This window comes from Phalacrocorax aristotelis, chromosome 8 (genome assembly GCF_949628215.1).
Source record: "Phalacrocorax aristotelis chromosome 8, bGulAri2.1, whole genome shotgun sequence".
Lineage (NCBI taxonomy): Eukaryota > Metazoa > Chordata > Aves > Suliformes > Phalacrocoracidae > Phalacrocorax > Phalacrocorax aristotelis.
In genome coordinates, this window is record NC_134283.1 from 46,584,287 (window position 1) to 46,607,038 (window position 22,752).

Genomic DNA, 22,752 nt, shown 5'->3' on the forward strand with positions numbered 1-22,752 from the left:
GCGTCTCTTAAGATTTAGTTCACTGCAGTCATGACATTTGTTCTACTGAATGCTGTCTTGCCATTACTAAATGGAGCTGCACAAGACAGTGGGCAGGCACCATTTTTGAATATTGGCTCTAAGCTCTGTCTGTCTTTTAGCCAATGTCCTGTGGAACTACAGACAAGCAGGAATTCAGGATTATATGGCTATTGGCCTGCCTAAGTTGAATTTGGATTGCATTCGCAATACTGACGCTTGGTTTGTGCTCAGCCATGCAAGGGCACACTCAGCTCTGTCATTCAACAGTTTCAGAGAGCCTTCAAAATGTTACAAAGGACACATTCATCTTTTTCTCTCGGTCTCAGATGAAGAGGAAGAAATAATGGCCCCAGCCAAAAGATTTCACTTTTCAACCCAACAACTCCTTCCCTTTCTTGATAGTGATTAATAATGTAACAGTCTGCAAGGGCTAATTTTACAACACTTAATCTTTCCTCTGTTTATAAACTGTACTCTGAGGCAACTGAATCAGACAATGTAAATATGGGAAAAAATTAAGTACTTAATACATCAAAGGTTGTGATCCAGAAAGATTCTGAGACAGCCGCTTGTAGAACCTAAGGACGTGGAATCAGAATTGGAGCAGAGGAGTTAGATGTCAAGCTGTAGCTTGAATTTACCTGCAATACAAATAAGATGAAAGAAGTTACCAGGCATGGATATTCTTTAAAATTATTGCTTCTGTGTACATATGACTTCCCTCTCCTTCCTCACTTCTGATAGCTCTCTGAGCTCCTGCAGTTAAGAGGGTATTGGTTGAGCTGTATGGCACACGCTAGTAACTTAGTCATGCATCAACCATATCTTTTAAGTATTGCTTTGGTGGAAAAGGAGTGTGAATCGACACAGTGTGAGTGAAGCACAGCATGGAAGCACCTGTGGACAATGCATCTTACAGACTCTGGTTATGGGTAAGTATCTTGTCTTCTGATCATCAGCTTCAATGTTTTCCCAAACTTATCCCCTGTCTATCTGGGACGCATAGATGTGCTTGCGCTCACTCTCTCCCAGTGCATCTCAGAATCTGAAATCAGCCTGCAGCTTACTGGGTAGGTCTTAGGGTCTTAATTACACGGTACTATACAATATTACTAATAATTAATATCACTAATAAATCATTCTATTTTAATTTGACCTGCAGCTGGCTTTTGATCCAAAAATAGCCCTTCAGAACCAGTAGTTTCTCCTTGTGGGAAGGTAAGTTACTGAATTAATTTCTCATTCTTCTTTATAATATGGAAAGAAATTGAGCTACTTAATGCTAACTATAAACTGCTAACTTAAAATACCTTTCCTGAAGTTGCTCTAAAGCTCAATGTGCTGCTTAACAATGAGCTGCCACATAAGACATTCATAAGACCACCTGCTCTGCTAATGTTGGTGTTCATATGCTATTGTTCTAACCACCATTTATTTCTAATGCACTGTAAATCCTCATACTGCTCCTTGGCACGTTAAACAGTTTAAAACCCTAAGGCACATTTTATTCAGGTGCAACTTACCCATCCTGCAGTTAGTTAGTTAGCACTTGCACACGCTTTATGCATTGTACTTGCCAGGTCTCTGACTATTTGCATTTTCCACCCACCTGTGTATGAACGCATTATTCAAGTACCAGAGCTGTTGCCATCCTTGTCCCTGATATGAAAGAGGTGTGGTTAGAAATCAAATTGCTTTGGTGAAGGTGTATGTATTTTAGTTACTTGGATGTGTGAGACCAGATACCTTGTATCCTATTTGTGGGTCAGTTATGCTATCAATGGTGTAAATTGTGCAGTCCCTTATGCAATCTTTTTGTGACCATTCATACCCAAAAGACTATGACAAAATGTTCACTGTCTGTAGAGGCATTTGTGTTTTCAACTCTTACATGCAATGGAAAGTTGATAATGTTTTGTATTTTTCATCATTGCTCATTATACTGAAGTTCATGTATTCATGAGAGAATTCTTCCCTAGCAGCTCTTTGTTTTTGCTCTGACTCTTTCTTTGGTCTCTTTCCTTTTCCTAAACACTATTTGGCAAGTAATTAGACATTGCCATAGTGCCTTTGTTCAGGGTTTGGTTTGGGTTTTTTTTGTTAGCTGAAGAACCACAACAGTTTTCTAGCAAATCTTTTTTTTTTTTTTTAAATTAAAAACAACTTATATGATGGTTGTCATAGTGCGCTTCAGACATCTGTGTACTGGGCCTTATCAATCCTTGAGTGTGATGCATATGTACAGGCTGCCAGGTGCAGGCAAAAGGAGCCCACTAAGTAACTCTGGCGTTGACTGAGGAGGAAGATTCTCTTAACAGTATTCCTTGGCGAGTTGTTAAAATATAACAATTTCTGGTACTCTGGTATGCTTCACCATATGCCTTCCCAGCCTACAACACGGTTATTTCCCTTCCCCCCCACCCCGTTCAGCCTTGTCTGAGAGTTAAGCAGTCCTTGGCCTCTCAGCTGAAGTTTCTATGAATAGGAGCACTAGGCGATGCTGAATTGTCCTGGAAGCTGCAAGTAACATCCTTCATCCCTTCGGTTTGATAATCCCGACTTCCGTGTCAGCAAGTTAGTTTTGTTTTATATCTGGTTTGGGGTGAAACTGGGAGCCGTGGGATTTTGAAATGCTTTTAAACTTCACTAATCTCTTTGTTTGCAGCATTTAATCGCTGTTGTCTTGAGCTCCCTTGGGAAGGCAACTTCCCGGAAGATGGCTTCTCCTGCGGTCTGTATTACTGTCTCCCGAAGCATCCGCGGTCTTAATTCAGCACTTTCTCTTCTGTAATTTTCTTACATTGCACATTTTACTCTCCACCATCTTTCCAGTAGGTCCCTTTCCCACTGTGCTGCTGTCAGCCTTCCCGCCCCCGGGGGCGGCGGCTCCCCCCCCGGCGCTGGCAGGGCCCCGGCTCTCCCCAGGGCGCGTCCCCCGTGCGGGGCGGGCGGCCCGAGCCGCCGGGCCTCTGCAGCGGCGCGGGCGGGATGTTCAGGGCGCGCTGCGGCCCTTCGCCTCCGACGCGTCGGCTCCTCCCCTTCAAGTACCCGGGCGGGGCTGCGCTTGCTGCAGGAACCTGCCCTTTAGGAGCCGCCTCTCGCCGCCGCCGGGCCCCGAGCCGCCGCCCGAGCCCGCCCGGCGCCGCCATGGTCTCCTGGATCATCTCCCGCCTCGTGGTGTGAGTGCGGGCGGCCGGGGCGGAGGGACGCGCAGGCCACCGCGTAGGGCGTTCCTGCGGCGTGGCCCAGGGACGTGGCCGCCGCCCGGAGCGGGGCTGCAGCGCATCGGGGGGGCGGCGGCGGCGGCGGCTGTGGGGTGGGGGCTGCCTCGCAGCCGGCCGCGTACCGGCGGGTCGGCGCCGACTGTGGTGGCCCAAGGGCGGTGCCGCGGCGGGGGCGGCCGAGCCCCGCCTGGGGCGGTCACGGGAGACCGGGGTCCCGCCGGGAGCCGCCTGGGAGTCCCCCGTGGCGGCGGGCGGAGGCTGCTGGCAGCGCGGGACGCCGCGAAGCGCTGAGGGGTCTGTTCTTCTCGCAGGCTCATCTTCGGCACCCTCTACCCTGCGTACTCCTCCTACAAGGCCGTGAAGACGAAAAACGTGAAGGAATACGTGAGTACGCGCTCGGCGTGCCGGCGCAGCGGCCGCCCGGCCCCGGGCCTGGCCCCGGGGAGGGGGCTCACCGGCTCCTGGGGCGCCGGGACAGCCGGGCTGCCCGAGCAGCAGCCCCGGCAGCCCCCGGAGGAGTTGCCGAGGAAGGGCGCTTACTGACACGGGAGGTTTCAAACCGTAAACGCCAGCTGTTTTTCCTCAGGAGATGCTGAGTGAGGAAGGGAGAGTGGGGGAAAACACTGTAGTCTGGAAGCATCTGAAACAAGTTCTTTCCTCTAACTTTATCCTTACTCCGTGTCCTTATGCTGCTTCTCCAGTATTGCTTTTGCTTTCTTCTGAAAGGCTGAGTAATTCTGCTTGGCTTGTGTCTTCCTATCCACCTTGCTTCTGATCGGTGTTTTCTGTTGGTAAAGGCTTCGTCCTCCTCCCTTTCTGGAGTCATTTCCCCTTCTCTGTCTTTGTCTACACCGTTGTTCCAATTACTGTATTTAAAATACTAGATGCTTTTTAGTGATGTGACGCGTTGCCTTCTTACAGAAGGGGTGTTTCTAAGTTGCCCAGTGGAGACAGCTGTTTCGGCTTATAGGTGGGCTGAGTTTCTGTTTATCTAGGGTGAGAAATAACCTGATGGAGAAGAGAGGTGACATGGATGAACAGGGTATAATTTGTCAATATTGCTCTGTGGCGCAGTTTGAGACTCTTCATCCAACTGGCTCTGTGCCTTACAAAATGGTATGTCAAAAATAAATATTGCAGGATACAGTCAGGTTTTTTTGTCTCATGTTGCTTTCAGTCCTCTAGAATTGCCTAGACCTTTCCTTGTATTGGATTAAAATTCAGCCACTGGTTTTTGAAGGAGGTGCCTGCTGAGGTGAGAGTCTCGCTCGCAGCCGACAGCTTTACAAACCACAACATCTGGTTGAGATATTTTGGGTTTTGGTTGGTTTGTTGTTGTGTTTTTGGTTTGTGGGTTTGTTTTTAAAATACTGGTCTCAGCAGAGAAGTTAAAATGTGAACGTTCAGGAGGCATTGACCACCGATACAGTGTTTTAAGTGAGTATTAGAGATATAGTCATAAATACGATGCTGAACCTTACTGAACTTTGAAGTTTATTAACAATATCATTAGAAACTGAAAGAAAGCATGAAAGAAGCTATCTGAATAATCACATGATCCTGTGACTTCACAGTTACCTTTGAAGTTATGTATAAAGTAGTATCATATTACTATTGTCTTCTCTGCCCTTCTTCTCCTCTTTCCTTCCGGTTGCCTACGACCTTCATTTGTGGCATGAAATGTGTATTTTTTTAATGCAGAATTTTATTCTGGCTCACGAGTGTGTCTCACGGCATGATTGTGTTAAAGTTAACACAGATACTGTAACTGGAAGACAGACTCAGATTTTGAAGCTTTAAATTGTTTTGTTGATAACTTGAGGGGGAAGAAGAAAACCACCTCACTTTTTAAAACAGTCTGTAGTACGGTTGTTCCGGAGCTCAAAGAACCGGTAAATATGGAGCCTTTGAATTTGTAGGCATTCTCTACAGTAAAAACCTGCTTATTTTCTGTGGGTAGGTTAGCTGTTGAGGTACGTAAAGGCTGTGTTTCCTTGCAGAATGTAAATATTCTATTGATCTGATTTTCTTTTGGTAGATGTTATCTAAATTGCTATAAGACTTCCCTAATCTGATGGTGAAAAAGAAATATGATACTCGGGTACTGGATCTTGAAGTTGTCTTAACAATAATATCGACTAATTGCCTGGTTGTAAGCCCCACCAGGGCTGATGTGGAAAAATATGGCATTCATTTTTGCCATACTGGCAAAATGCTTCATTGATATAGCTTTCGTGAAGGAGGTAGTTCTGGATTGCTGCAGCAGAAAATTTTTTCTTGTTTTTATTTTCAGTAAAAACACTGAAGTTGGTTGAAGGAACTGTATTTGAACTGCTGAAACTGATCTTGTATATAAATTATTTGTCCTTCAGAAATAAGCATTTAGATGTTAAACTGCCATCTGCCTAATTCACTTCTCTTTGGAGGGCTTCTTCCTTCTCAACATAAGAGGAAAGACAGGGAAAAAACAATTTTGTTAAACGCAGGAAAGGGGGCCGATATCTGTTCAAGCTTTCTTCGTGTGAAAAGTCATTGGAAAACTTGAATGCTGTGCTGCACATTTTCAAAGCCAGCTGTGTCTATGTACTGCCCCTTGTGCATAGGGCTTAAGAGGCAACACTGGCGAGGGAATAAAGATCTTGCAGATCTTGTCTGTGCTAGAGAGTGTGGTGTATTGAAGATTGAGTTGACACAGACCAAGCTACCACAAGCAGTCCATCAGTGGCATCAGAGTACAGCGCAAACTTATTCTTCTCCCCCACCATGACATAAATTTGTGGTAAGTCTGTGAGCAGCTGTGGCAAACTGCTTCTAGCAGCTCAGACTGTTTTAAAAGTAATTTCTTTCTCCATGCCATCTTCAGCTTTGGTGAAATCTACATTCCTTTTATTCCAGTTATGCCTTTGCATTTATTGAATTTATTTAGATGCTTGGTGCAAGTTGGGGAGATTACATGTGTGCAGTTAGCTGAAGTTGGCGGTCATCAGTTTGAGCAGCAAAGACCTGACTCCTTTTTAAGCTGGCAGATCTTTAGGGACACTTTCCACAGAGTGCAAGATGTCTTGATACCCAGATGTAAGAAATCAGGAAAGAAAGGGAAGAGACTGTCATAGATGAGTCAAGACCTGCTGGCCAAACTAAAGGTCAAGCAGGAAATGCACAGGCAGCGGAAGCAGGGACAGGTATCCTGGGAAGAGTGTAGGGACGTTGCCAGGCTTTGTAGGGATGGGGTCAGGAAGGCAAAGGCACAGCTGAAGCTGACCTTGGCAAGGAATGCAAAGAACAAGAAGGGCTTCTACAGGTATGTCAGCCAGAAAAGGAAGGTCACAGAAAGCGTACCCCCTGAAGAACAAGACTGGTAAACTGGTTCTGATGAACAAGGAGAAGGCTGAGGTGCTCAACAACTTTTTTGCCTCGGTCTTCACTGGCAACCTCTCTTCCCACACCTCTCAAGTGGATGGACTGCAAGATGGGGACTGGGGAAGCAAAGTCCTTCCCCCTGTAAGAGAAGATCAGGTTTGTGACCACCTGAGGAACCTGACCATACATAAGTCTATGGGACCTGACAAGGTGCATCCCAGAGTTCCTCAGAACTCTGCAATCAGCAGTTGGCTGGTGTAGTTGCCAAGCCACTCTCCATGATAACTGGGCAGTCATGGCAGTCAGGTGAAGTCCCTGGTGACTGGAAAAAGGGAAACATTGCACCCATTTTTAAAAAGGACAGCGAGGAGGACACTAGGAACTACCGACCTGTTGGCCTCGCCTCTGTGCCTGGAAAGATCATGGAACAGATCCTCCTAGAAGCTATGCTAAGGCACTTGGAGGACAGGGAGGTGATTCAAGACAGCCAGCATGGCTTCACCGAGGGTAAGTGCTGCCTGACCAACATAATGGCCTTCTGTGGTGGAGTGACTACATCAGTAGACGAGGGAAGAGCTATGGATGTTGTCTGTCTGGACTTCTGTAAGGCTTTTGTTATGGTCCCCCACAACATCCTTCTCTCTAAATTGGAGAGGTACGGATTTGATGGGTGGACTGTTCAGTGGATGAGGAATTGGTTGGATGGTGGCATCCAGAGGGTAGTAGTCAATGGCTCAATGTCCAGATGGAGATCAGCGGCAAGTGGTGTCCCTCAGGGGTCTGTACTGGGACCAGTACTGTTTAATATCTTCATCAGTGACATAGTGGGATCGAGTGCACCCTCGGCAGGTTTGCGGATGACGCCATGCTGAGCGGTGCATTTGACGTGCCTGAGGGATGGTATGTCATCCAGAGGGACCTGGACAAGCTCAAGAAGTAGACCCATGTGAACTTCACAAAGTTCAACAAGACCATGTGTAGGGTCCTGCACCTGGGTGGGGGCAACCCCCAGATACCGACAGAGGCGGGGGGATGAAGGGATGGAGAGCAGCCCTGCGGGGAAGGACTTTGGGAGTACTGGTGAATGAAAAGCGGGACACTAGCCAACAACATGCACTCACAGCCCAGAAAGCCAACCATATCCTGGGCTGCATCAAAAGAAGAAGGAGCTGAAATGGAGTGCTGCGTGGCACCCGAGAAGGAAGTGAGGCAGCTGAAATCCCAGGTGCAGCAGCTCCAGACTGAGAAGGCAGATCTGCTGGCCATCATTTCAGAACTGCAGGTCAAGCTGAACAGCTCAGCAGAGGATTCCTTTGTGGAGATTGGGATGAATATAAGTGAGGGGAAGAAAAACAGCACAGCGACCTGTGGCCAGAAACCTTGGTTCCAGCTTGGTGGTCCTTTTTTTTTTTTTAATCTGAATATTCTTCTACCAGGCTAAATAATGAGGAAGTCATGTCTGAGTGTAATTATGGTGACAGTGTTTACTTGATGACATTATACAGTGAGTTATTTAGCACCCTGTTTTCCTTTGGTAGAAAGGGTGACTCTTTACCCATGTCAATGAAGAGTCTTTATGTCTCTTTGAGAGGGAACAACAAACTGCCAGCAACAGTAGTTAACACAAGATATGGGCATGGTGGATTTGGGAGAAGAGTTGCATGGTTGGACTCAATGATCTTAAAGGTCTTTTCCAACCTAACTGATTCTATGATTCTGTAAGTGAGGCCAGCAGGTCCAGTGAGGTAATTCTGCCTCTATGCTGCTCCGATGAGACCCCACCTGGAGTTCTGGGTCCAGCCCTGGGGTGCCCAGCACAAGACAGGCATGGCCCTGTTGGAGCAGGTCCAGAGGAGGGTCATGAAAATGATGAGAGGGCTGGAACACCTCTCCTATGAAGAAAGGCTGAGGCAGTTGGGCTTGTTCAGCCAGGAGAAGAGAAGGCTACAGGGAGACCTTACTGCAGCCTTCCAGTCCTTAAAAGGGGCTTATAAGAAAGATGGGGACAAACTTGTTAGTAGGGCCTGCAGCAACAGGACAAGGGGTAATGGTTTTAAACTAAAAGAGGGCAGATTCAGACTAGATATAACAAAGACATTTTTTACAATGAGGGTAGTGAAGAACGGGTTGCCCAGAGGGGTTGTGGATGCCCCATTCTGGAAACATTTGAGGTCAGGTTGGATGGGGCTCTGAGCAACCTGATCTAGTTGAAGACGTTCCTTCCAACCCAAACTATTCTAAGATTCTATGATTATAATGGATTAAAAAAAAATATAGCCTGGTTTGACCCTGTCATGGTTTAAACCCAGGCAGCAGCTAAGTACCACACAGCCACTTGCTTACCTTCTCCCCTGCCCTGGTGGGATGGGGGAGAGAATTGGAGAAAAAAAAGAAGTAAAACATGTGGGTTGAGATAAAGATAGTTTAATAGGACAGCATAGGAAGATACAATAATAATAACTGATAAAAGAATATTCAAAACAAGTGATGCACAATGCAATAGCTCACCACCCATTGACCAATACCCAGCCCATCCTTGAGCAGCGATGGCTGCCCCCTGACCAGCTCCACCCAGTTTATATACCGAGCATGACATCACATGGTCAGGAATATCCTTTTGGCCAGTTTGAGTCAGGTGTCCTGGCTGTCCTTCCTCCTGGCTTCTTGTGCATGTGGCAGAGCATGAGAAGCTGAAAAGTCCCTGACTAGTGTAAGCACTACTTAGCAAAAACTGAAACATCAGTGTGCTACCAACATTATCATACTAAATCCAAACCAAAGCACTATATCAGCTACTAGGAAGAAAATTAACTATCCCAGCCAAAACCAGGCCAGACCCACAGTTTTTGAAGGCATCTGTAATCTGTGGATTGCAAACATCAAAAGAGGAAAAAAAAACATTTTTGAGTATTCTCTGCTTTCTGCTCTTCTAGTTTCTGGGCATCTGCACTTAAGTGACTTCTGGAAGTTGATCCTGCTGGTTTATTTAAGAGCTATATTTGTTCTTGTCTTTGGCTGTAGAGCCTAGGGTGGAGGGTGGTAGGAGACAACAGAGGGCAAGAGACTGTGTGTAGTATCAAAGATGTGAACACGCAGTTTATTTAAAGAGTAACAAAGCAATGTTTTCTGTTCTTCTCATTTCCTCTTCTAATACTCCTAAGCATTCTTTTAAGCAGAATGAAAAATTCTAGTGAGCACTGAGCTTATGGTTTTGTCAGGCTGTCTACAGTGGCCACTCCTGAGTGGCATGAGCTAATTCATGTAACCGCAGTAGTTTTCACTAGGAAAAAGTAGATACTGTCAGTTCATTCCTTTGTGTTTAATGACGTTAAGCAAAAAACTGCCAACTGGACATCAGTCAGTATAGATCCCTTTCTGAATTCTTTAGTCAACTCATACCTTGTCCCCTGGATGGAAAAGTATCTTCTGCACATTTGTCATCTTATTATTTGCAACCTTTTCCAGATCTTTTGTGAAGATGAGCAGCACAGATCTTAACGCTGATTCCTGTGGCATTCCACTGCTAACTTTCCTCAATGTGAAAAATTGCCATTTATTTTTTATCTTTTGTTTCCTCTCTTTTAACCAATAGTTAATCCTCAAGAGTCCCTTCCTTTTTATGCTTGACAATTTAGTTTCTTTGAGAGTTTATTTAAGCCTGTTGGAAACTTTGTAGAAACTCCATACACCCTACCTGTAAGGGAAACGCTATGGCAAGACCTTATGGAAACCTTCTAAGAATTCAGCTACATTTGTGAGATTAATTTTTTTTCTGCAAAAAACATATTCTTCATTACATTATCTATATCTGTGTATCTGCTAATTGTTTTTATTATTATTGTCTTTATTTTGCCTAATACTGAAGTAATATTTACTGGTATGTAGCTTCTCTGAAATATCTCGGCCACTGGGATCCCCGTTGCTACTGTTGATTTGTTATTATTCACACACTTCTTCATACAAGAGCTGATTGATGTTGCTGCATTGATGAGTTAACCATTTGTTTCACAGAGTTGCTTTAGAAGTAAAGTGAATGATACCTGGTCCTGTCCAAACTGATGATACAAGGGGAAAAAAAAAAAGGGCAGGATTAGATACTGATTAGATATGCCTTCTTGTTGTTGAATTCCTCTTAATGTGTGGAGATGATGCGTCAGTTTTACTGAGGAGATTTCGCTTTTTCCTGGAATCTGATGGATGTGCTCTTTTGCAGGTGAAGTGGATGATGTACTGGATTGTGTTTGCCTTTTTCACCACTGCAGAAACACTCACAGACATTGTTCTTTCTTGGTGAGTTCCTTGGTTGTTTTGGTTTTGTTTGGTTTTGTTCTTTTGTTTTTTTAAAAGAAGAAAGGAGTAGTGTTAGGATCCTAAGAATAAACTCTCTCTCCTTTAGGAGTTTTCCCTATGAAGAGTCTGCAAGTTTGTAAATATTGTGGGTAGCAGCTGCTGTCCTAGCTGTTTCATCTCCTATACTTGCAAACAGTTAGAATAAATACATGGTATCTGTAAGACGATCTTCATCCATTCATAACAAAGTATTTTGGAGAAGCTGTTAACATGAACTGGTAAAGTTTGAGAAATGGTGGGCTGAGACACTCTAAAAAAAAAAAAAAAAAAGACAGTAGAAGGAAGGGAGCTGGTTTGCTTTGTGAGCCTGTTGTGTGGAGGAGCAGATCAGATGCATGTCTGTGCTCTGAGTGGTGTTTTGTGTGATAACATTCTCTTCCACCAGCGGGGGTTGGGGTGGAGCGGAGTCAGGGGAAGCAGGTTTTTAATCCTTTCAGTGCTGTGTGTCATGCTTGGCAATATGGAGGCCTCCAAAAATGACAAGTCATCGCTACTTGTCTTCAACTGAACCTTTGGGACAGGATATCATCAGTTTCCTCACTGCTTTAGTGCTTGAGCTTTGCATACATCTCTGAAAGAATACTAGGCAAAAGTTGCACCTTTTAAAGAAACATGAAATGGCTACACGCCTTCCAAAAGTGCTCAGCAGTTTTGCATCTTCCTGCGTAGACTTTGAGAAGCAGACAAAGATCTGAAAAGTATAAGAGCATTGGTTTGTTCACGTGCTCAAAATGGACCACTGAAAACAGAAGTCTTCTACTACTAATAGAAACAGTAGAAAGTTTGCATTCACTTGTTTCAGTCTCTGCTCCTGTATCTTCCCAGAGGCTTTACTGGGTAAGGGTTAGTGATGAAAGACTTACATGCTGCCTGCTTTTTTTTGTTTACACTGATCCTGCTTTTGTGTCTTATCTGAGGAGTACCTACTGGAAGTTTCAGACACTGAACCTTAGCAGGATCTTGAGATTTATTGAGAAACATAGTTGAAAATTTTGGAAAATGAGAGGGAAACTAATATAATAATAACATCCAGTGGATACTCTCTGAACGAACTTCAAAATGATGAGAGTAGCTATCAGATTTTAATTTGGTGTGTTTGCAGGGCTGAGAGATGCCCTGTTTATGGAGTTTTCATGGCTATGGATGAAAGACTAAATGAGACTCGAAGAAGGTATGTCCTAGGATTCCAGAGGGTTCTGCTATTCTGACCTGATATACCGATTCTTTTGTTTCTGAGCCTTTGTCTTGCCTTTGCTCTTCCTGTCTATGCTGCTCTCTACCGGTTACCTCCATCTGTCTCTGTGCTGATCTGGATTCCAGTTCTCCATCTTTCTCTCTCTCTCTCTCTTTTGTTTTTTTTCCCCTCTTTCTCTCAGGTTTCCCTTTTATTTCGAGCTGAAAATCGCATTTGTGATTTGGCTGCTCTCCCCTTACACCAAGGGCTCCAGTGTCCTCTACAGGAAGTTTGTGCACCCAACGCTCTCCAATAAGGAGAAGGTACTTGCTTGTTGTTAGAAGATACTGACCTGTCTGGGAGCTGACTGACTTCTGATTCAGTTATGCCACAATAAAAACTGAACTGTGCGAATCATGCTTGTGCTGACATTAGTGGATGTAGAATGATTCTGTGTCTGACAATGATGTCATACTGCAGCTTACTGAAGATCATCATGTGGCCAGTAGTTTGCCTAATGCTTAGAAAGCACGTTTGGCTCACCCAGTGTCATGAGCCCTTATAGTCACTGTCTGTAGTTAAGCTCTTTGAATCACAGTAGGAGCAGCATGTTCTGTAGCCATGCTGTTTTTTCACATTGTCAGTATAAGCAACTGCTTTGTTTCAGTTGTTACGATTCAGAGATGGCATACTTTAAGTAAAAGTTGCATTTGTGAGCTTTCTATAAGCAGCAGAGAAACTGCAGTTACATGGTCAATGACAGCTGATGGTGGTAGCCTGGAAAAAATGTCCAGATGAGCTTTGGGTTTTTAAGGGTAATGGTGGGGAGTCTTTGATCATGTTTGTAACGAGGAGCTAAATGCCATGTTCCACATTGCCTCCCTAGGAAATTGATGAATACATTACTCAGGCTCGTGACAAGAGCTATGAAACCATGATGCGAGTTGGCAAGAGAGGGTTAAACCTTGCTGCCAATGCAGCAGTTACTGCAGCTGCAAAGGTAATGCAACACCTTCCGTAACATTCAGGAATTCCCCAGCAGTTTAGTTTTGTGTGCCTGCCATTAGTGCTGTGGGTCTGTTAGGGATGCTGGTACTTGTTGGCACCAATCTACTTTTCCTTTCCTCCAGTTTGCCTTGCAGTTAATCCCATCCTTCATTTTCTTTTTCCACTTACGGAAAAGTAGAGGGAGAGTGGAATGGATTTTGCTTTAACCTCTTCTCTGTTGGTCTTGGGAGCATACTTTTCTTTTTCCCCTTTCTCTGTTTTTTCAGAGTACCCTAATGGCAAATAGGGCACCTTTCCTCTTCTGAATGATCCCACGCGAGATGATCTTGGTGAAGATGAAGTGCCCTTGACCCTAATTTTTATGTCCTCTTAGGGCCAGGGAGTTCTGTCTGAGAAGCTGCGAAGTTTCAGCATGCAGGATCTCACTCTGATCCGAGATGAAGATACTGTACATATGCGAAGCCATGAGCCACAGCTGCACCCCTCTGGTGGGAGTCTTCTTGAAACGATTGAGGATTCAGGTACAGAACACCCCTGCTGGGCCATTATGAGGCCTCATGTGGTGGGCCAGGAGGGGAGGAGGAGTTCCCTGGACTTTTCATGCATTGGGTCTCAGACGGACTACAAGATTCGAGATTATCTGGGAGAAGTTGCATTGTCTTCCCTAGTCCCTTCCCATCTACTAGCACATCCCTGTACTTTTTGGATTATCCTCCTTAAGGATTGTTGACGACTCCCTTTCATGTGGTCCAGGGTGGGCCATTTTACACTTCCTGTGATTTTTCAAAAGTATTTGCTAAAACTTTCTCTCTTATTCCTTAGCTTCCTGTTACTCCTCAGGAGAGGAGAGCAGTGTGGTACAGAGGTCTAATGGAACCCCATCGGAGGCTAGAACAGACCCATCAGATGAAGATGCAGGAGACAAACTTCCTAAACGTACCCAGAGTCTCAAAACTCCTAAGAAGATGATGAAAGCTGAGGTGAGATGGTGTGTAAATATTCCCAGCACAGTGTTGATTTGTGAGCTTTGTTGGAAGGCTCTGGCTTCATAATCCTGGTGCTTTTAGAAGCTGTTTGTATAAACTTTGTTAGACTACATCAGAGGACTTGCTGTCTGCTTGCTATACTAGTCTCTAGCTTTTGTATTTTTAACATGCCTGTAAGTTTCTGTCATAAGCCAGGACCCAGCTTTGCTTTCATTCAGATTTTGTGTTGAAGGGTGGGGCTTTAGATATTTTTAACATGTTTTGTTGACTATATCCTCTCTCCTGTCTGTTACAGTCTGAATATATAATACTACTGTGACATTTATCTCTGGGACGCCACTTTCTCCTCATCTAAAATGCAACAGTTCTGTACCCACTTAGGGGTTCCTGGACTTCTGCGTATTAGATATGGAGAAAATGTAATTTCCTCCACCACACCATTCCCCATCTCCACCGCTCCCCCCAACCCCAGGGTTTTGTCTTGAAGTTTAGGTAACTGGTCATTGTTGAGCTGTCCCCTCCATATGACCATGTGATGATCCAAGATATTTACAGCCATTCAGATGGGACATGAGTTGCCTGTATTCTTATTATTAAAGTAAACCACACGTGAAAATAAATGCAATTGTGTCCAAGAGACATTTTAGCTTAACAATCTTTTTTTTTCAGCTGTTGGTGTGTTTTGTAGAATATGCTTTGAGGTGCTGCTTTCCAGGTTTTGACTCTTACTTGAACATTTCTTGTGGTTTGATTTATACATGATAAAATGCTTCTCCGTTTTTGTGAAGTTGGGGTTCTATTTGCCTGATTCAGCTTGGACTCCTAATTTTATTTTTAATTTTTATTTAAGATAGAGTGCTATATGACTGGCTCACATTGAGCTTTTCAGGCTAAATATTAAATGATTTGGAGGAAACTAATTGCTTAGAGCATCATTATAAGTCATCCTGTTAACCTGATTTTACAGTGTACAGGACACCTTTGCACGTGATTAATTTTTGTAACAGAATCACAGAATAATTGAGGTTGGAGGGGACCTCTGGAGATCATGTGGTCCATCCCCACTGCTTGAACAATGCCATCTAGAGCTGGTTTCCCAGGACCATGGCTTTTGAACATACCTGAGGGTGGACATGCATGTCTAAAGATGCATTTAAAATGAGCCTGGATCTTTTTTAAATTCCCAAGGCTTATTTCTGAGCCGACCCCTCTGCTGTCTCTGTAGCATATTAGACAGGAGCAGGGAAACAAGATAACAAAATTTGATTCCAGGCTTCCTAGTGAGGAATTTTTAAAGTGAAATCATTAAAAGACAATAACGACTCTTCTATGCTGTTTATTGTGAATACAGAAATCCTGATTAAGCCCTTTGCAGGCATATTGGTTTATATGCTCAGTCTGTTTGGACATTTGGTTCAGATGTAGGAATTGTAGGAGGCCTTTGACTGAGATGTGAAGTAGCCTCACAATCACAGGCCTTGGTCCTTGTGGGGGACTTCAACCACCCTGATATTTGCTGGAAAAGCAACACAGCAAGCCATGCACGATCCACAAGGTTCCTGAGAGCATTGAGAACAACTTTCTGATGCAAGTGGTGGAAGAACCAACAAGGCGAGATGTTCTGCTCAACCTTATACTAACAAACAAGGAAGGGCTGGTTGAGGATGCGAGAGTTGGGGGTAGCCTTGGCTGCAGTGACCATGAGATGGTCGAGTTCAGGATACTGAGTGGTAGAACCTGGGCGACAAGTAGGATTACAACCTTCAACTTCAAGAGGGCCAACTTTGGCCTCCTCAAAGACTTGCTTGGAGGAATCCCATGGGTTAGGGCTCTAGCAGGCAGGGGTGTCCAAGAGAGCTGGTCAGTATTCAAGGACCATTTCCTCCGAGCTCATGATTGGTGCATCCCTAGCAGGAAGAAGTCAGGCAGAAGAGCAGTAAAAGGAAGTCTGGGGGTACAGTGGGCCCACTGCTGAACAAGGAAGGGGACCTGGTGAAGCAGGATGCAGAGAAGGCAGAGTTATTGAATGCCTTCTTTGCCTTGGTCTTTACTGCTAAGGCTGGTGCTCGGGCATCCCTGCCCCCAGAGGAGAGAGAAAAAAATCTGGAGAAGGGAGAACTTTCCCTTGGTTGAGGAAGATTGGGTCAAAGATCACGTAGCCAAACTGGATCCTTGCAAATCCATGGGCCCTGATGGGGTGCACCCGTGAGTGCTGAAGGAGTGGCGGCTGTTCTTGCTGAGCCACTTTCCCGTCATCTTTGAAAGGTGGTGGAGGACAGGAGAGGTGCCCAAGGACTGGAGGACAGCAAACGTCACTCCAATCTTCAGAAAGGGCAAGAAGGAGGACCCAAGAAACTATAGGCCAGTCAGCCTCACCTCCATCCCCAGAAAGGTGATGGAGCAGTTCGTCCTGGAGATCATCTCCAGGCATGTAGAGGAAAGGAAGGTTATCAGAAGTAGTCAACATGGATTCACCAAGAGAAGATCATGCTTGACCAACCTGATAGCTTTGTATCATGGTGTGACTGGCTGGGTCGACAAAGGGAGAGCAGTGGTTGTTGTCTGTCTCAACTTCAGCAAGGCATTCAACACTCTTTCCCATGGCATCCTCATAGACAAGCTAAGGAAGTATGGGTTGGATGAGTGGACAGTGAGATGGACAGAGAACTGGTTCAACAACAATGCTCAGAGTCGTGATCAACGGGGCAGAGTCTGGTTGGAGGCCCATAACTAGTGTTGTTCCCCAGGGGTCTGTACTGGGTCCATCCCCGTTCAATATATTCATCGATGACCTGGACGATGGGATAGAGTGTAACCTCAGAAAGTGTGCTGATGATACCAAGCTGGGAGGAGTGGCTGATACACCAGAGGGCTGTGCTGCCACCCAGTGAGACCTGGACAGGCTGCAGAGCTGGGCCGAGAGGAACCTCATGAAATTCAGCAAGTGCAAGGCTCTGTACCTGGGGAGGAACAAGCCCCTGCACCAGTACAGGCTGGGGGCTGACCTGCTGCAAAGCAGCTCTGTTGAGAAGGACCTGGGAGTGCTGGTGGACAGCAAGCTGACCCTGAGCCAGCAACGTGCCCTGGTGGCCAAGAAGGCCAATAGTATCCTGGAGTGCATTAAAAGGAGTGTGGCCAGCAGGTTGAGGGAGGCTATCGTCCCTGTCTACTCTACCCTAGTGAGACAGAATTTGGAGTACTGTGTCCAGTTCTGGGCCTCCAGTTTAAGACTGACAGAGAACTGCTTGAGCAAGTCCAGCAGAGAGCTACCGAGATGATCGGGGGACTGGAGCATCCCCCGTATGAGGAAAGGCTGAAAGACATGTTTGTTCAGCCTGGAGAAGGGAAGACTGAGGGGGGATCTCATCAATACTTGTAAATACCTGAAGGGCAGGTGTCAGGATGATGAGACTAGACTCTTTTCAGTGGTGCCCCATGACAGGACAAGAGGCAGCGGGCACAAGTTGGAACACAGGAAGTTCCCATTAAATATGAGAAAAAACTTGTTTACTGTGAGGGTGGCAGAGCAGTGGAACAGGCTGCCCAGAGAGGGTGTGGAGTCTCTTTCCCTGGAGACACTCAAAACCCTCCTGGACACAGTCCTGGGCACCCTGCTCTAGGTGTGCCTGCTCAAGCAGAGGGATTGGACGAGATGATCTCCAGAGGTCCCTTCCAACCCCTGCCTTTCTGTGATTCTGAGATCTCCAAGATTGCCCAGAAGGGCTGAATGCATCGTAGATCATAAATTCACTCTTCTTACCAATATCTAGAATGAAAGACAGTGCAGTAAAGTGTGCAAAATAGTTCAAGATGTTTCTACATCTTTCAGAGAACAGCATTTGGCATGGCAGTCAAGAAGCAGAAAAATTACAGCAGTGAGGCATTATATGAATGTTGCCAATTAGAAATATCGCTATGTCTGATCTTGTGTTGAGACAGCTGATTTCAATTTTATTATTACACTTGTCTTGTTTCAGAATGTCTTCCTCTTCTGGTTGCTATTTGATGGATATACTCAGAGTGAATTGTTTACTAACCAAAAACAAATGGAATGGTTAGAATCATAGAATAGTTTGGGTTGGAAGGGACCTTTAAAGGTCACCTAGTCCAACCCCCCTGCAATGAGCAGGGACGTCTTCAACTAGATCAGGTTGCTCAGAGCCCCATCCAACCTGACCTCAAATGTTTCCAGAATGGGGCATCCACAACCCCTCTGGGCAACCTGTTCTTCACTACCCTCATTGTAAAAAATGTCTTTGTTATATCTAGTCTGAATCTGCCCTCTTTTAGTTTAAAACCATTACCCCTTGTCCTGTTGCTGCAGGCCCTACTAACAAGTTTGTCCCCATCTTTCTTATAAGCCCCTTTTAAGGACTGGAAGGCTGCAGTAAGGTCTCCCTGTAGCCTTCTCTTCTCCTGGCTGAACAAGCCCAACTGCCTCAGCCTTTCTTCATAGGAGAGGTGTTCCAGCCCTCTCATCATTTTCATGACCCTCCTCTGGACCTGCTCCAACAGGGCCATGCCTGTCTTGTGCTGGGCACCTCAGGGCTGGACCCAGAACTCCAGGTGGGGTCTCATCAGAGCGGCGTAGAGGCAGAATCACCTCCCTTGACCTGCTGGCCTCACTTCTTTTGATGCAGCCCAGAATATGGTTGGCCTTCTGGGCTGCGAGCGCACCTTGTTAGCTCATGTCCAGCTTTTCATCAACCAGTACCCCCAAGTCCTTCTCCACAGGGCTGCTCCCAATCCTTTCATCCCCCAGCCTATATTGATACTGGGGGTTGCCCCCACCCAGGTGCAGGACCCTGCACTTGGTCTTGTTGAGCCTCATGCTGTTCACATGGGCCCACTTTTCGAGCTTATATAGCTTCTTGAGTTAAATAGCCTTTTTGAAACAATGGATGACATGAATGGGGTCATCGTGTTGTAGTTGTCCTATTTTTACTCTGCATTCCTGTATCTTTCTGTTATAGATTTAGGTGTTAAAATAAACTAACCTAATATGCCTCTTTCTCTTTCTCCTCAGCTTCCAGTAAGGAGTGTGAAAGCCCGCCCCAAGAAGAAAGCTGCAGGCTCTCTTGCTTCTGGCGAGTCATCCTAAGCAGACCTCCCCCTCCCCAGCACCTGTCTCTGTCCCAGGATTTGCCTGTTACTTTTGAGGGGAAACTCCCCAAAGGAAGGGAGCTGAGATTCATGTACATAACAGATACTGCTTTGTAGAGCTCATTCCAAGGCAAGGGGGAGGCTGGGATTCAGAAAACGGAGTAGAGGATACACATCCTCAGGAATTTTCTCCTTTTCATCTCTCTGTTGGAGGGAATGCTGATATGTCTGTACATAGCCTGTAGCCTTGGAATTCCCACTGTATAACCCTAGTCGGGGAGAATCTTTGCTGAAAGAACTGACTAGGATTACAGGCATCCATTGCACAGAAGCTGGAAAAATAGTAGACACTGGAGTTCCACAGGGTGGGTGGCTCCCTAAAATGTCTTATCTTGCTCTGGGTATTCTTCTGCAGCTGCATGTTGTTAAGAAGTGCCCACCATGGTTCATCTTCCTTAAGAATGGACTGTACCTGTCATGTCCATCCCCTTTGAGAAAGTGACTGAAATGATGTGTGGTGAGTGCTCTTGAACATAAAGGACTAGCTTATGGGAGGTGTATGCTAGATTCCTGCTACTAGTACTTGAAGATGAAGAGGTTGGGTTTTATTTTATTTTTTCTGGAAGGTGAAGGGAGATGATTGAAAAACTGAGTAATGAAGAAAATGTGCTGCTATATGCGCATGTGATACAGGTGATACATGGATACAGGTATCTCCAAGAGTTAACTATTGAGAAGGAAAGTTGGGCATCTGTAAGATTTTGGCTCTTTTTGAAGCTGCTTGAATTTTTTTTCAGGTTCTGTTGTTCACTTTGATTCCTGTGAGAGTGAGGCGAGTCCCATGCAGTGGGAAGGTTGGCAGGGAGACTGTTGCTTTGCCATTTAGTGGTTGAACTCCATGTCATCCTGATGCTTTTTACTACAGACAAATTCTTTCATTCTAGCAGACGACTGGGGAAAATCTGGCTCAATACAGTCTGCAGGCATACTTGAGAATTTCAGAAGCCCTTATCTCTCAGCTTTAGGAGATCCAATCCTCAGGGCATAAGAACTGACAAATAGCTGATGTATGAATTTCACTAATTCCAGGATTCCATTTACAGGGGATAAAAAGCAGAGAGTAGGGCACAATACTGTGATTAATCAATCCTCTTGCTTTATCCTACTGCAGCCCTTGCACAAATTTTCTGTCTGACCATGTGCCATGTTTATCAAGGTCCTGAGACTTGAGCAATATGTAACACTTGGGACAGAACTACACTTAATGTAGAATATGTATCATGGGAGTGAAATTGCAGTGCTGCGGAGAAAACTTGCATCATGCCAAGCCATGTTGGATTCTAATCTGTTGAACATTAAGGGCAGATTTCCCCCGTACACATGCGAGCACAGTCTATAGGAATTTGAGATGAGTAGGGTTCCTGTTGTTGAGATCTATAATGGGGGAGTACCATTATAGACATGGTTGTCTGCAGGAATACTTGATGGTCTTAATCTTTACTGAAACTAGTCATAAAACGAACCTGGCTCCTCCTTCCCTACTGAAGACCATTCTTAGCTCTAGGTACAGGCATTTCTGTTTGCCCATGTCTTTTACTGTCACATTTCTGAAATTACAGTGGATTCTTCATGGAGCCCAGTATTTTGCTATTGACAATGCATAGAAGCACTTCTGCAATTAACGTTCCACAAATATTTCTGTCCTAGGGAATAGCCCTTCAAAAGTTTTTGAAGTTGAAGATTAGGACTGATTTTTCTTTTCTAGTTTCCCATTGTCTTGGTGGCAAATTGTTATGAATTGACTATTTTTTTAGGAAACAAGTTGGTTTTACTTTTATTTGTAGCTTTTAAAAATTGAAATCTTGACAGACCATGTCAGAAACTTGCATCTTGTCAGAAGTGCTTGTCCTAAACTATCCACAAGGCCTTATCCAGAAGCCAGTAGAAAAAAAAATTTGGTTTTGAGTTTCACAAAAAACAAACAAACAAACACAGGTATTTTGTTCTTTTTGGTTTGTTAGCAAACATTGTATACGTGTCTCACTAGTATGTGCAAAGGCATGTCCTGAAGCAGGAATTCTTTCTGTTTCCAAAGGAAATTTCTCCCTCCAAATGAGGGATAAAAATCTTTACTGATTATGTAGAAGATTCAGTTGTGAGGAATTGCTAGCCTAGATTTTACTGTGCTGAACAGGATAGAACCATTATTCTCTATATACCAAATATCTCTATGACCACATTTCTTGGGGAAAAAAAAAATTAACTAAAAATTTCCATAGCAAATTATTTATGTAAATCATTGTGAGAGACTTGATTTGGAAGACAAGGATTGGTTAGTCTCCTCTTACGTTGATCTTCATGCCCTTCCCTTGTGCATGCGTTATGATAGTCTCGGATTACTCGGTTTTCATACAGTGACTTTCCAAAATGTTTTCTAGAACCAGTTCATTTGTAGCACCTCTTCCTGCTTTGAAGCACAGAAAGAATTTCTGAAGACTCAGTTTTGGCATTTGGATTTACCTTTGTCTTCCTGAGCTAGGTCCTGTGCTAAGTATCTTTTACTTAGCATTGATGCTTGATGTCATTAGCCTATGCGTACGTACAGGTCAGTCTTACTCTGGCTTTTGTTGTACAAGGGAATTAAATGATGTCTGGTTGTAAGGGAGAGTCTGGAATAGAGTCAGGGACCATTAGCTAGTGTGTGATACGAAGCTGATGATGTCAAGTGGCAGAACTTACCCAGAGCAAGAACAGTGTCTTAGCACGGACACTATTTTCTTCTTCCAGTACAAATGTGACAGCTAGATTGTGCTCTGCTTGATCAAAGCCTCTGCAGATCTGCCACCACCCAGGTGACCTCTTAGTGAGTTCTATAGTTCTGCATTGGATGGCATGGTCTTACATAGAAATTCTCTTGTTAATGAGAACGCTGAATGTGCTCTTTTGGTAAAATGCTTTTATCAGCTGTTGTTCAGTGTTTTCAGCAGGAAATGCTGGAATGTAGTTTCTCCTCAGTATCATCTGTGGGCTTCGTTGTGCAAATTAGCAACTTGTTAAATCTTCACCTAGCAATAGAACTAGAAGCGTTGTGTTCAGTAAGTGTTTACACCCCTTCCCTAATATGCCTGGGCACAGAAACGCAGCAACAGAAAATGATACCTGAAGTTGGGGTGTGGGGTGTGGCGGGGGGGGTGTGGTGTGCGTGTGTCAAACTTTGTGTGCCTAAAAATTACCCTAAAATACCTGTACCGTGAGATACAAAGTGAAGCCATGACTGCCTTTTGGAAAGAAATGTACATCCAGCTTTATAATACCATGAATAAGTGTTCTGCTGTTAGAAAAGAAAATAGTGAAATGTGGTTTCCCTTCTGAGAAACTTCATGTTTTGCTGCATAAAAGGGAAAAATGTTTTCTTGCCTGGCAGTATCTTCCATGGTGGGCAAGAAATAGGAAAAGACAGGGGAGGCTACTGTCAGGTTTTAAACCCTACACTTCAACTAAAAATCTTAATTTCTTACTGTTCTTT

At 44.7% G+C, this 22,752-nt stretch overlaps 1 protein-coding gene across 2 annotated transcripts; it reads left to right on the forward strand.

Moving 5' to 3' along the window:
- Nucleotides 1–2,992: 2,992 nt before the first annotated feature.
- On the forward strand, nt 2,993–22,296 carry REEP2 (receptor accessory protein 2). 2 transcript variants are annotated; one of them, XM_075103072.1, is made up of 9 exons: nt 2,993–3,200; nt 3,557–3,629; nt 10,819–10,895; nt 12,058–12,126; nt 12,332–12,452; nt 13,016–13,129; nt 13,511–13,658; nt 13,960–14,117; nt 19,150–22,296. In XM_075103072.1, the coding sequence occupies exons 1-9, from the start codon at nt 3,010–3,012 to the stop codon at nt 19,222–19,224; spliced, it is 1,026 nt and encodes a 341-aa protein (XP_074959173.1). In that variant the 5' UTR covers nt 2,993–3,009; the 3' UTR covers nt 19,225–22,296. The 2 variants fall into 2 exon arrangements, with proteins under 2 accessions (XP_074959173.1, XP_074959174.1); XM_075103073.1 differs by lacking the exon at nt 12,058–12,126 and having other exon boundaries at nt 2,994–3,200.
- Nucleotides 22,297–22,752: the final 456 nt, after the last annotated feature.